Consider the following 15,040-nt stretch of genomic DNA (forward strand, 5'->3'; position numbering starts at 1 on the left):
TTCTTTGGCTTCTTCTGTATTGGGTTAGAGACCAAATCTAGTACTGTCTTTCTCCATAGTTGACCAATAACCCTGATGAAATGTCTTGGCCAGCAGTGAAAACCTAAAGAGATAGAAAAATTAAAGGCTGGCATTGCCAAGAGATCCTGTCTTTGGTTGCTAGAGCCTTTTGTTCTGCGCTGCAGATTAATGTATCCATGAAGAGAAAGAGACAATGAGCTTAGTTCTCATAAAATTTTGTTCATGCCCCCCAGTTACACTAGTAACAGGCAATCATTGGCCATGTACAAACATCATTTTGATAATGGAAATGTGAGTCAGCTTCCTTGGTTGGGGTCAAATACATTACATCCCCTCAAGAACCCAGTGCATGCCACAACCTCCCCTTGCTGCTTTTCTCAAAAAATGCAATCAGACTGCCATGATTTCATTGTGCCATGTGGCATATGGGTGCATGGACTTTTCCCCAGGAAGACTGCTTTCTTGGCTGATTCTGCTGGGGAGCAAGGTGTGCATTCTGTCTCTTAGCAGAATCATGGGGGTCTTTGTGGGGGTAGCAGCTGCAGAAACAAGGATCAAGAACTGCACACTTCAGCAGACCAAGGTTCATTAGCACAGGCTCTGGCAGGTGTACCTCTAGCATGGCCACAAGTGTTTGAAAGCTTTTCCTTCCGTTTCTGCTTAACTATGATTTTCTCTGTTTTCCAAGACTTGCAAATGGTGCTGAACATTATGGATGCTTTGTTTGAATAAGCCAGTCTGAATTCCCAATAGTGATGTGGACATAACAGTATTGTGTGAATAAATGAGATAGCAGAACTGAACCTATATGCAGTGTAGCTTATAAAATAAATAATTTTAACATATTCCTTCATTATATGAAAGTTTATCAAGAAGCAAATCTGTTTTGAAGTCTGGCTTCCCTTGCTTTGGTGATACTGGGTCACCACCTTAGCGTGATTCAGAGATATTTACAAACATGGGAGACTTGGTTTAAACAAAACATGAGAGAACAATCTCTGCTCTGCCACAGAACGTTAGGAAATGGTGCCTTGATCCCTCTTAGCGAAGTGACCATCTCAACCTTGGCTCCAAGCGGAATGAAACTAGTTTGTTTTCTTAAGTTCCCTAGCTCCACTCTGCAGAGCTTCTTCAGCCCTGGGCTGCACTAGCTTCAAAGGCTTTCCTGTGGAAACACTGCGGAATGTTGGCTGGGTTCGTCCATATTTAAGAGGCAAGGGGTGTCAGCGGCCTCTTCAAAGAGACCCTCTGGACCTTGTCACTGTACGGCTGGAAGCTGCCTTGAAATTTTGGCCTGAACGCTCTCCTGGTACCAGTCCTCTCAGATGACAAATACATTCTCAAGATGGGGCCCTCTGAAGAGTATGAGGATTGTACTTTTCCTTGTAGGTTCTCCGAAATGAATTAGGGTCACGTTTGTTGTGATGAAATCAGCCATATTTGTTCCAAACCGAACTGCAGGGGCCTGGTTTCCATGTCTTGAAGGGGTGTGTAGATGAAGGGAACTTGCTCCCCATCCCTTCCTATTCTTTCGGTCTCTTTAAACAGAGAGAACAGTCCATTTCATTTTGCACTGCAGCCAGACTGGAGCAGCACGCATGGGGCAATGAGTGAGAGGGGCTTTCCTCATCCACATGTACCTTCTTTGTTCTAAACGTAGATGCCCGCCCCTGATGCAGATGAGTATTGTTGTTGTTTAGTCATTTAGTCGTGTCCGACTCTTCTTCGTGACCCCATGGACCAGAGCACACCAGGCCCTCCTATCTTCCACTGCCTACCGGAGTTGAGTCAAATTCATGTTGGTCGCTTTGATGACACTGTCCAACTATTTTGTCCTCTGTCATCCCCTTCGCCTCTTGCCCTCACACTTTCCGAACATTAGGGTCTTTTCCAGGGAGTCTTCTGTTCTCATGAGACGGCCAAAGGATTGGAGCCTCAGCTTCAGGATCTGTCCTTCCAGTGAGCACTTAGGGTTGATTTCCTTTAGAATGGATAGGTTTGTTCTCCTTGCAGTCCAGGGGACTCTCAAGAGCCTCCTCCAGCACCACAATTCAAAAGCATCAGTTCTTCGGCAGTCAGCTTTCTTTATGGTCCAGCTCTCACTTCCATACATCACTACAGGAAAAACCATAGCTTTGACTATTCGGACTTTTGTTGGCAAGGTAATGTCTCTGCTTTTTAAGATGCTGTCGAGGTTTGTCATTGCTTTCCTCCCAAGAAGCAGGCGTCTTTTAATTTCGGGGCTGCTGTCTCCATCTGCAGTGATCATGGTGCCCAAGAAGTTAAACTCTGTCACTGCCTCCATATCTTCCCCTTCTATTTGCCAGGAGGTGATGGGACCAGTGGCCATGATCTTAGTTTTTTTTGATGTTGAGCTTCAGACCATTTTTGCACTCTCCTCTTTCACCCTCATTAAGTGGTTCTTTAATTCCTCCTCACTTTCTGCCATCAGAGTGGTATCATCTGCATATCTGAGGTTACTGATATTTCTTCTGGCAATCTTAATTCTGGTTTGGGATTCATCCAGTTCTGCCTTTCGCACGATGTATTCTGCATACAAGTTAAATAAGCAGGGGGACAATATACAGCCTTGTGGTACTCCTTTCCCAATTTTGAATCAATTAGTTGTTCCATATCCAGTTCTAACTGTTGCTTCCTCTCCCACGTATAGGTTTCTCAGGAGATAGATAAGGTGGTCAGGCACTCCCGTTTCTTTACAAACTTGCCATAGTTTGCTGTGGTCCACACAGTCAAAACTTTTGCATAGTCAATGAAGCAGAAGTACTGTAGATGTTTTTCTGGAACTCTCTGGCTTTCTCCATAATCCAGCGCATGTTAGCAATTTGGTCTCTAGTTCCTCTGCCCCTTCAAAATCCAGCTTGTACTTCTGGGAGTTCTCGGTCCACATACTTTGAAGCCTACCTTGAAGGATTTTGAGCATAACCTTGCTAGCGTGGGAAATGAGTGCAATTGTTCGGTAGTTCGAGCATTCTTTGGCTCTGCCCTTCTTTGGGATTGGAATGTAGACTGATCTTTTCCAGTCCTCTGGCCACTGTTGAGTTTTCCAAACTTGCTGGCATATTGAATGTAGCACCTTAACAGCATCATCTTTTAAGATTTTAAATAGTTCCACTGACCTTTTTGTTAGACAAGCTTTCTAAGGCACACTTGACTTCACTCTCCAGAATGTCTGGCTTGAGGTCAGCAACCACACTATCTCGGTTGTCCGGGATATTCAAATCTTTCTGGTATAATTCCTCTGTATATTCTTGCCACCTCTTCTTGATGTCTTCTGCTTCTGTTAGGTCCCTACCATTTTTGTCCTTTATCATGTTCGTCTTTGCACAAAATGTTCCTTTAATATCTCCAATTTTCTAGAACAGATCTCTGGTTTTTCCTTTCCTATTATTTTCCTTTATTTCTTTGCATTGTTCATTTATGAAGTCCCTCTTGTCTCTCCTTGCTATTCTCTGGAAGTCTGCATTCAATTTTCTGTAACTTTCCCTATCTCCCTTGCATTTTGTTTCCCTTCTCTGCTATTTGTAAGGCCTCGTTGGACAGCCACTTTGCTTTCTTGCATTTTCTTTGAGATGGTATTTGTAGCTGCCTCCTGTACAATGTTATGGTTCTCCTTCCATTGTTCTTCATGCACTCTGTCCACCAAATCTAGTTCCTTAAATCTGTTTTTCACTTCCACTGTGTATTCATAAGGGATTTGCTTTAGATTATACCTGACTAGCCCAGTGGTTTTTCCTACTCTCTTCAGTTTAAGCTTGAATTTTGCTTAAAAAAAACCAAGAACTACAGATTCTTTGCTGCTTCTGGCTTGATGCCATATGTATTGTCTAGCATCCTTGAAATATTTGAATGGCAGACATGAACTTTGTTTACAAATTATAATAGACTTAACTGGCATGCTGGAATGATGAATAGATTCCTCCAGAAAAGAGAAAATATGTAAACACTCAAAGCCTCTATTAGGCGGCATATAAATTAAATACATAAATAAATAAATTTTACCATTGATGGAGAAATGAAAGACATATATGAACATACTACGCCTTATTAGAACCCTGTTGTCTTGCATACGGACTTTCAAAGCACAAAATCCCATCGTCAAGGTAGAAGTGGAATTAATTTCATCAAGAGAATTTGTTACTCTGCCATAGAATAAGCAAAATAATTCATCATGAATTCTATAGGACAAGACTGTCTCATTTTAAACTTCTTGGAAAATGAAAACTATTCTGGTTCTCTTCTTATTTTTTATTAAGCAACATGACTTCTATTGCTAAATAGGTCTTCATTTTCCTTGTCATGCCAAACCAAAAGAAAAATAAAAAATAAAGAAGATCAAAATGCCGTGGCACCTTTAAAAACTGCTATATTTTAATGTGAACTTTTGTGGACAAATCCACTTCCTTAGACACTATTTTTCTTTTGTTTTTGCCTGATATGCTAGCACAGATTAGCACAGCTATCTCTTTTAAAACTCATTTTCCCTGATAGTCTGGAGGGGTGGGGGAGATGTCTGTGGCTTCTTATTTCCCAGCTGGCTTCCTTGTCAGTATTTCTTAATCTCCACATCTGTTTCTCAATAGCAAGAAAATGGAAACCAAGCCGCCACCACCCCATTTTTTGTAGTAAAGATTGAAAAAGAATCAAAATTCACTTCACAGTTCATTTTCAAATTTAGCAATAAAGCTTCTAAATCATACTATGATGTGGTGTTGGGAACCTCTAGGTATCTGTTTTGTGTGGATTTCTGAACCATTCTAAGACTTTCCCATTCTTTTTCTTCTTCCCTCAGAGCTCACACTTGTTTCAATCGTCTAGACCTTCCTCCTTACCCATCATTTTCGATGCTCTATGAGAAGCTGCTGACAGCTGTTGAAGAGACAAGCACATTTGGACTTGAGTAAAAAACACAAACCATAGTGCCCAGAATTTTGGACCTTTCTATGGTTGGTTCCTCAAACATACACACACACAAACATTTCTATTGTGTTACCAAGAGGAAAATGACTTTCCAATGCAATTTGAGTGCTAGGACTTTGTGACTGAGCAAAGCTAGATTGTGAATCCCGTACAAGTTCTGAACTAGCCACACAAATACTCCATAGCAAGGGGAGTGGTCTGTAGGGAGCAACCAACGATCCACTGTTGAACCCTTTTTTCACCAAAATTCAACATTTGGTATGATTTAAAAGTGATGTCATGACAAGCAGTAAGCAACATCAGGGCAACTGAAAAACCTTACACATCTCAAAAACCAGATGTCACCAAAATATTTGAATTAAATTCAAAGTAGAATATGAAACTTACTTCTTGCTGGTGATTGCAGGAGTTCAGATAAAAACACTGTTAAAACAAAAAACTGGTAGAATTTTCCCCCCACACGGAACTCTACTATATGTCATATACAGTACAATACTAGAATATACTATACATGCTATACCTAAGAATACGAGTGCCTGCATGACATCAATTGTGTTTCAAAGATAACAGTAAACATGATCCGTTTTTCTTGGGCTTAACAAAATTGGGAAGGAAAATGAGCAGCAAGACATGACCTGACAAAGTAACTTGCAATTTAGGTGGCTTGTACAAATGTATATGCAAATAGTGTCTTTGGCAAAAGATAAGCTAATATAAGAGAATGACTGATTTTATGCTTTATACTGCATGAAGAGAGTGTTTTTAAAAAAACGACAATTAGACTTTATCACAGCATATCAGGAAAAAAAAACCCAACCTCTTACACAGTGACTTCTGTTTATTTTTATAGGTTCATGATACTTAGTTCCTTAGAGTGTAAATAAGAAAGTAGCTAACAAAAGATTCTCTTTCTGTTCTTTTCACTTTTCCATGCTTAATTAGATATTGTGTTTGATTCTTTAAGCACTCTCAAGGGAAATATATATTATATATATATATATGCCTTTTATTTTTATAAAGGTAAGATATTCCTGAAACTATTTTTTGCACTGAATGTACCAAAGTCAAAGGGACATTATGATCTGACTGACCGCATCACTCATACAACTCTATAGGAAGTAGATGCTTTAAAGAACAAAACTTTTCTTCACAGTGCCATGTCTCTAGATAATAACAGGACTGTGCACATTTAAGTAATAATTTTATAAAGCTCATGGTATGTCATAATGTGTATTTCAAACGCATTTGATTTGGGGGTTTTCTTTTCCTTCAATAACTGACTGTATGGAATGAGCTGAATACAGATATTTCATATTTTCCCTGAAACGTATTTTTTTTGTATAGCACTATTAAAAAGCACTACAGTGGATCTGGAAAAACAAGATGGCCACCACCTAAAGGGATGAACTTTCACCTTTGGAAAGACTTCGTTCTCATGTTTTGCAGTGAACCATCTCCAAGATGTAAACTGTTTGTAGTGTCTTTCTAAGCCTGCGTTTTCACTAAATAGTTTTCTTATCAATGTTTATTAAAGATGAAGTACTTTTCTATGGTATATCTGAAAGCATGAATCCACCCTGTCAAATAAGCTTTTAATTTTAGAAATATTAAAAGGTTTGAAAGTATTCCTCACAATGATCTCCCATGTTGAAGAACGCTTCTATGTTTTGCAGTAGGAATAGTGTCCAGTCTTCCCTTTTTATTCTTGTGATAATTGGGAACCTACAAATTTAACTCGAGATACATTTTTTGGGTGGGCAACCTTGGCCCTCCAGATACTTTTAAAGTCTATAGTGCTTTTAAGTCTTCCCAGTACGGCGAGTGGGAAAGGATTATGGAGATTCTGGTTGAAAATCATGAGGCGAGCCTCAGCTGCCCACATCTGGTTCTGCACTCTACCACTTTGGATGCTATATATAGCACTGTGGCTCTGAGGGAGATCAATTTGACATTGGGAATGAATTTGGAGCTTTCAACCCTCTTGGTGTTGCTGATGGATATTTTGTCCGCACCCTTTGTACTGTCACTACTATGAGAAAAGCTTCCCACTCACCTGGGAAACCTGGTTTCATAACAGGAACATCAAATGAAGACTGGTTTTACACATTCCCTGGTTGACAATGTAGGTTCTATTTTGGGTGTAGGCAGCAGACGGGGAGACAGAGGTCAAGTCAAAAACACAACAGGATCTTTCGTAAGTAGAATCCTGCCTACCTTCCACTGCGCCTTCCTTTCCTTGGCTGGTGAGAGAGGATAATTCAAAGAGTCCTATATTTTCACACATGTTTAACAAACACTAGCCTGGTCTTAGACCTTAAAAACTGGAATTACGGTAAGTTTACTGTATCAGAGAGATAGCAATTGAGAAAAACTGTCTTAAGAATGTGACATTTTTCAGGAGATAAGTGAAGTTACTCGAAATAAGATAACAACATTCCTTGAGAAAGAAACCTGGAGTTGGCTTTTTATAAAAAGACCATTGTCCCCTTATATTGGCACTAAAAAAAAATTAAAGTGGAAGCTAAATCTTTAAACTGCAAGACTGTGAGTGGAAGAAATTCCATCTGTGTTTGTGATGGGGAGATTCTAGCTTCCTTGTTGTTGTTTAGTCGTTGAGTCATTTCCGACTCTTTGTGACCCCATGGACTAGAGCACGCCAAGCCCTCCTGTCTTCCACTGCCTGCCGGAGTTGAGTCAAATTCATGTCGGTAGCTTCGATGACACTGTCCAACCATTATGTCCTCCGTCGTCCCCTTCTCCTCTTGTCTTCACATTTTCCCAACGTCAGGGTCTTTTTCAGGAAGTCTACTCTTCTCATGAGATGGCCAAAGTATTGGAGCCTCAACTTCAGGATCTGTCCTTCCAGTGAGCACTCAGGGTTGATTTCCTTCAGAATGGATATGTATGTATGTATGTATGTATGTATGTATGTATGTATGTATGTATGTATGTATGTATGTATGTATGTATGTATGTATGTATGTATGTATGTATGTATTTTATTTTATTTTATTTTATTTTATTTTATTTTATTTTATTTATACCTCACCTATCTAGTCATTACGACCACTCTCGGCAGCTTCCAAACAGATAAAAAATAACATATAAATAAACCAAGATAAAGAAGAAATTACAAATCAATAAGCAGATTCTTCAAGATGGAAAGAATGACAGAAGATAAGTGAGAAAGGAAAAAAATTAAGTATTAGCTGGAGGGAAGGCCTGTTTAAATATCCAAGTTTTTAGTTGGGTCTTTAAAATACCCAGCGATGGGGCCGCATGAATCTCTGGAGGGAGGTTGTTCCAGAGGCGAGGAGCCACCGCTGAGAAGGCCCGATTTCTTGTTTTTTCCTTCTGGGCCTCCCTCGGCATCAGGCCCCTCAGCCTCACCTCCTGACTCGATCGAGTGATCTGGGTAGATCTTGGTGGGAGAAAGAGTTCCGTCAAATATCGAGGCCCTAAACCATTTAGGGCTTTATACGTAAGCATCAACACTTTGAAGTCAATGCGGAACCAAATCGGCAGCCAATGCAGTGCGGCCAGAGTAGCTGAGATATGAGGGTATTTTCTCACTCCACTAAGGAATCTGGCTGCCACATTCTGCACCACTTGGAGTTTCCGCATCAGCCTCAAAGGTAGCCCCACGTAGAGTGTGTTACAGTGGTCTAATCTTATGAGTGCATGTACCAAGGTAGTGAGTGCCCCCACATTGAGATAGGGCGCAGCTGAGCTATCTGCCGGAGATGAAAGAAGGCGGTGCAGACCACCAACGCTACCTGAGTTTCCATGGTGAATGCCCAATCCAGATGGATCCCTAAGCTGCAAACCCCACTCTTGGCAGCAAGAGTCACCCCCCTAAACGAGAGTTTTCCAAACCACCTACTGTTGGGACGCCCACCCTCAGAACCTCCGTCTTGTCCGGGTTCAGCCTCAGCCCATTTTCCTGCATCCATTGCAATACAGCCTCCAGGCAGCGCTGAAGGGACAGAACGGCATCTCCTGCAGTTGGTGAAAAGGAGATATAGAACTGGGTATCATCAGTGTACTGATGACACGATGCCCCACACCCCCTGATGACCCCACCCAGCGGCCTCATATAGATATTAAACAGCGTTGGGGAGATAATTGATCCCTGTGGAACCCCACAATTGAGACTCCATGGGGCCAAAACACTCTCCCTAAGCTGTACTCTCTGGGGATGGTCCTCCAAGAAGTAACGGAGCCAGGCAAACACCAAGCCACCAATTCCCAGCTCAGAGAGCCTCCCCAGGAGGATACCATGGTCGATGGTATCAAAGGCCGCTGAGATGTCGAGGAGGATCAACAGCGACAATTTGCTCCTGTTAGCCACCCTCAACAGGTCATTGTACAGGGCGACCAATGCCGTTTCTGTACCATGGCGTGTCCTGAAGCCCAACTGAAATGGATCCAGGGCGTCTGTTTCATCCAAATCCGCCTGGAGCTGATCAGCCACCACCCTCTCAACCACTTTGCTAATGAAAGAAACATTGGTGACAGGCCTATAATTGCCAATTTCGTCCACCGCCAAATTGGATTTCTTCCTAATGGGCCTAGTTAAGTGTCTCCTTGAGGGCAGGAGGGACTCTGCCCTTAAGGAACGACCCGTTAATTATTGCTGTCGCCCATTCCGTTGTTATAGGCCTGGCTGCTTTGATTAGCCAGGTCGGGCAAGGATCAAGGGAAAAGGTGGTGGCACGACAGCGATCAAGAGCTTTGTCCACAGTATCCAGCGTCACAGGCTGAAAGCGATCGAAAGTCACCGGGCAAGACGGAGCGCTGGACATCTCAGCTCGACTTAATGTACAGTATTTTAAAAAGGAGAGAGGTCCCTGCTGATGGCCTCCACTTTAGATTTAAAAAATGCTGCAAATTGATCCAGTGAAAAACTAGGGGGAGGCCCATCACTCAGACCAATTCTGGATAGGTCGTGCACTATACGGAATAATTCTGCCTGTTGATTTGAACCTTTGCTTATCCGGTTAGCGAAGTATGCACGATTGGCAGCCTTTACCTTAGCCAGTTAAAGGTTAGTTGCAACCCTGACAGCTATCCAATTATAATCCGTCGGGTTCTTCCTCCACTTGCGCTCTAGGCTTCTCCTAAGCTGCTTCATCGCTCAAAGGTCCTGGTTAAACCAGGGCACTGGCCGAGCTCTACGTTGGAGAGGGCGTTTAGGCGCGATCGTGTCTACAGCCCTGGCGGCAGCAGTAAACCAGCCATCAACCAGAGCCTCAAAAGGAGCGCCAGCCAGGTCAGCCATAATACCTCTCATGGTGTTCTGGAATCCTACCGGATCCAGTAGCCTTCGGGGGCAGACCATAGAAATAGGTCCCTGCTCCCTGCGAGGGGGTGAGCCACTGAGATGTTACATTTTATTAGGTGGTGATCTGACCATGACAAGGGGACCAACACGAGGTCAGTCACCATCAGACCATACTCCAGTTGGTGGAAAAGACCAGATCTAGTGTATGGGGGCCATTGATCTAGTGCGTGGGGCCATTGACATGTTGGGACATGTTCAAGGAAGCCATGGTTTCCAAGAACTCAAGAGCTGACCCAGAGGTCTCTGCCTCCGCGTGAATGTTGAAATCACCCAGAACCAACAGCTCTGGGGATCTCAAAAGGGCCGCGGAGACAAAGTCCGCCAGCTCCGGTAGGGAAATGGCTGGGTCGCGGGGAGCACGGTAACCCAGCAAGATCCCAATACCTTCCCTGGCCCCTATCGACACGTGGAGGGCTTCCAGACCCGGCTTTACCACCAAGAAGCGCCTAGTAACATCTAAAGTGTTTTTGTATATAATGGCTACTCCCCCCCATTCCTCCAGTCTATCCTGGTGCTGGACAGCATAACCAGGCAGACAGGCGAGTGCTAGGGGAAAACTCCCCTCACCGCCTATCCATGTTTCGGTTATGCATGCCAGGTCTGCATCCTCCTCCAAGATAAGATCGTAGATCAACTGGGACTTATTGGATACAGACCTGGCGCTCAACAGCACCAGTTTTAGAGTGGAGGACTGGCTGGTCTGGCTACCTCAATACTGACGGTTGACCACAGTCCCAGAACGATGGACAGCCTTCAGACATCTGTTCACTGTTCTTCTAACACGAGCAGGGCCTGTGTCAACGCCATATCTCTACCCGTAATCACTGAGATGTTTTGAGGCCCCTCGCTGGGGAAGCAGGCCTTCAATTCCATGTCAAAAAAGAGAGAGAGAAAAGGGAAGAGAGAGAAAAGAATAAGAGGGAAAAGAAGAAAAACACACTAAATTAATAGAACCAGGTAAATAACAAATTAAACATAAAAACCAAATACAGTGTGATAACTAAAAATTCCAATTATAAAGTAAATTATAATAAAAAAGAGAAAAAGAATCATTTGAAAGATTAACCCATGGTGTTTATCCCCCACATATAACCTTGATCTGTCCTCCTCTACCATGTAATCCTGTCCTTTCAGATGTTATTGTCTGTTTAGATGTTATTGTCCTTTTAGATGTTATTGGGCTTGATGTTGTTAAGCCTAGTGTTATTAATGTTAGTATTATTGGCACTGGAATACGAGTCTTACACTCAGAGCAGGTCCCAAAGGTCTCAATGTGGGTGCAAGAAATAGCAAAAAATAGCATGCGCAGCAGAGTCCAATCTGGAGGTGACTCTCACTGCCATTTCCCTCCTTCGGGGAGCAGTTAAAGAGTCATTACTGATTTTCCCAGGGGAGCAAGCGGGGGGGAGTAGGTCCTAGGCAAGATATTACCGGCCGGGCACCCAACATGGCAATCTCCAGGACAACCTGGCTAAAGTCCACGCCGGGTAGATCTCTCTCCCCCACAGCCTTTCAGCTCACTCACGCTTGAAGCCCGGAAACCGACCGCTCCGCTTCGCCAGGCGTCCCGACACTCCTGGAGCCTCACAAGCACCTCAGGAAGCCAGGGAACCCAACGCCGCTCCAGCGATCTCCAAGCTCTAGGCGTTTCGGCAGGGCTAAATTCTGTCGGGGATCCCACCAGCCGCCAGCCCCCACTCCAGCAATGTTCTCCAGATCAGACAGAAGCTTCCAAACTCCGCCGGCTGCCGCGACCCCACGTTCTGAGTTCTAGCTCCGTCCGCATTCAAGCCACTGTCTCGCCGCTTGCTGCCAGCCCTCCAAGCTCACCCGCTCAACAGCACCAGCACCAGCACCAGCCCGGTCCCAAAACTGTTTTCCAAACACAGTAATTTAGATCAGGTAAGGGAGGAAACAGATCAAAAAAGAAAGAAAAATAGAGCTAAGAAGGTAGAAAGAAGCAAACTGGTGCGGCGGTGAAAAACGCTATCCGCCTGCCACCAGCGCCATCTTGAAAAAAAAAGACATCTTTTGTTTGTTCTCCTTGCAGTCCAGGGGACTCTCAAGAGTCTCCTCCAGCACCACAAATCAAAAGCATCAGTTCTTCGGTGGTCAGCCTTCTTTATGGTCCAGCTCTCACTTCCATACATCGCTACTGGAAAAACCATAGCTTTGACTATGCAGACCGTTGTTAGCAAGGTGGTGTCTCTGCTTTTTAAGATGCTGTCTAGGTTTGTCATCACTTTCCTCCCAAGAAGCAGGCAAAATCTGTCACTGCCTCCATATCTTCCCCTTCTGTTTGCCGGAGCTGATGGGACCAGGTAGTAAAATTATTTGAGTTTTACTTACAGCTGAAGTCTTCAGGTAAGAAGCTAATCAGATATAACACAGCAAAATATTGAGGTGGAAAAAACAACCATTTAATCACGATGTGTTTAAAGTCTCCTTTTGTAAAAGCTAAAAATAATAAATGAGCTTCATTTTATTTGTTTTTTTAACCCTAGATTTCTCCTATTTTCTAATTGGCAGTAATCACCTACACTGTTTAATAGCCAAGATTCTATAAAATGTCTGCTTTTAAATAAGCCGACAACAGGATTCTCTGAGGGCTTCTATTGTGTTTTGCTGTTTACTCTGAATATAGGTTTAAGCTGCTGATGGCATTTTAAATAAATCGACCCTGTTTTTAATGTTCTATCCTTCCAAAAACATCAATGGGATGTATGTGTTAGTGTGTTGCAGATAAAAATAGCCTTCAGGCCCCTTAACTTTTTAGTGTTTTTTTTTAACAGCAGTTAACAAGGATCTTATGAGATGCTACCACTCTCTGTAAAATACAATCCACAGCAACTCAGTGCTTTGCACCTCTCATATTTAGCTTCTTAGCCCTATTCTCAAACTATAGGGTCCCAGATGAAAATACTGGTACAGTGGTGCCTCGCATTACGATCGCTTCGTTTAACGACAAAATTGCATTACGATGAACTTTTTGCGATCACTTTTGCGATCGCAAAATGATGTTTCCTATGGAGGAATTTCGCTTTGTGATGATCAGTTCCCTGCTTCGGGAACCGATTCTTCACAAAACGATGATTTTCCAACAGCTGATCGGCAGTTTCAAAATGGCAGCTGGGTAAATAAAATGGCTCCCCGCTGTGTTTAGGGACGGATTCCTCGCAAGACAGGCAGCGAAAATGGCCACCCTATGGAGGATCTTCATTGGATGGTGAGTTTTAAGCCCATTGGAACGCATTAAACAGGTTTTAATGTGTTTTTATGGGCTTTTTAATTTCATTTTATGATGTTTTCGTTCTACAGCGATTTCACTGGAACGAATTAACATCGTAATGCGAGGCACTACTGTAGTCCCAAGCTCTATTACTGACTCTTCTTACTACTGTACTCTACTGCCTTAGGTCTCCTATAATGTTAGTTTCTAGTGCTCATAGCCTGCTTCACTGGGTGTTGTAAAGGCAGAGATTCTCAAGAGTGTTTTGAAGTATTGGGGGGAAAAGATAAAATTACTATTATTTCTTTCTTGGATCCATGAATCATTTTCTTTCATAATATAGAAAAAGGGACCAGGGTTGACTTTTTCAGTTTTTCTTAGCATGCCGATTTAAAAATAGGTTTTAAAGAGAGGCATAGTGGCGGGGGGGGGGGGGACAACAGTGAATAATGCGAGAGCACAATGGTTAAATTGCACCCCAATTGGAAGGGTACATGAGTATTCCTGATGGAGTAGAGTAGTAGAGAACATGCATTTCAAAAGGGAAAAAATGTGAGTAGATGTGCATTCATTATGGAATATAACAAAAGTCAGTAGGTTACCTTGATTTCTTATCTCCTTGCCCTTCCAACCTTCCCATAGCTTCTGTGTCCATTAACAATTTGCCCATGAAGCAATGTGAGTTGTGTTTATGGGTTGATCCCAAGACATTAGCCGGGAAGCAACTCTATAAGATCTGTTCTAGTAAGAAAATGTGTTGTAACCACCACCAACTGCAAATATTTATTAACAATGCCATTTGGCTTCCATGCTCTGTCCAAAATCCTGTTGCTTGGTGCAGTACATTGCACTTGAGTAGGCCCATTGAATTGATGGAGATTTGGTGAGTCAGCTCCTCCATAAGCTCTGTAGGTAGAAATGGGCTTACTTTTAACTGTGACTTGGAGTAGGCCCATTTTAATCATTTGAGCTCATAGAGGATGCTTTCCAAAGCATTCCAAATGCTTTGGAATAACCTATACAGTCATTGAATACTTTGCCCTTCCATCTGCAGACGTACTGCCAGCTAGGCTTCCTACTCTCTCACTGCTCTTCTAAGGTACTTGTGCTACAGCCAAAGAACTTAAGAGGCGTCCTTCTCTTTATTAAAGAGCATCGGCATTTGTTTATTTTATGGATGCCTCCAGGCAGAGGTTTCTTACTAGTTCCAGTTAAAATGCCTTCTGCAGCTGTTCCCTCTTCTTAGATTTTCTGTTTAGTGAATCAACTCCTTTTTTTGTTAAGGGGGGGGGAGAGAAAGATGGAAGAAATTGTGGTTGCAAGTACAAGAAGACAGTTGTCAGGACTTCCTGTAAAATGCTATGAATGAGACCAAGGATATTGCTAAATAACAGCCACTTCTAGAAGTATTTTGTATCTTTATGTTAGATCAACATGAATTTTTACAGTGATGTGACCTTTGTTCAATAGAACAATGGTTTTTATTCACTTTCTAATACATCACGTAA

The 15,040-nt window shown here is 42.7% G+C and overlaps 1 protein-coding gene and 1 long non-coding RNA gene across 3 annotated transcripts in view; one reads left to right on the top strand and one right to left on the bottom strand.

The window, feature by feature from the left end:
• HECW2 (HECT, C2 and WW domain containing E3 ubiquitin protein ligase 2) overlaps nucleotides 1–6,584 on the top strand; it is a 226,834-nt gene extending 220,250 nt beyond the window's left edge. For both annotated transcript variants that reach the window (XM_072979546.2, XM_078380164.1), the window contains exon 29: nucleotides 4,832–6,584. In XM_072979546.2, coding sequence (XP_072835647.2) covers nucleotides 4,832–4,943 — 112 coding nt within the window. In that variant the 3' untranslated portion in view covers nucleotides 4,944–6,584. The remainder of the gene's footprint in view (nucleotides 1–4,831) is intronic.
• LOC144584293 (uncharacterized) overlaps nucleotides 1–15,040 on the bottom strand; it is a 29,154-nt gene that overhangs the window by 4,862 nt on the left and 9,252 nt on the right. The window lies entirely within an intron of this gene.

This window comes from Pogona vitticeps, chromosome 1 (genome assembly GCF_051106095.1).
Source record: "Pogona vitticeps strain Pit_001003342236 chromosome 1, PviZW2.1, whole genome shotgun sequence".
In the NCBI taxonomy this organism is placed as follows: Eukaryota; Metazoa; Chordata; class Lepidosauria; order Squamata; family Agamidae; genus Pogona; species Pogona vitticeps.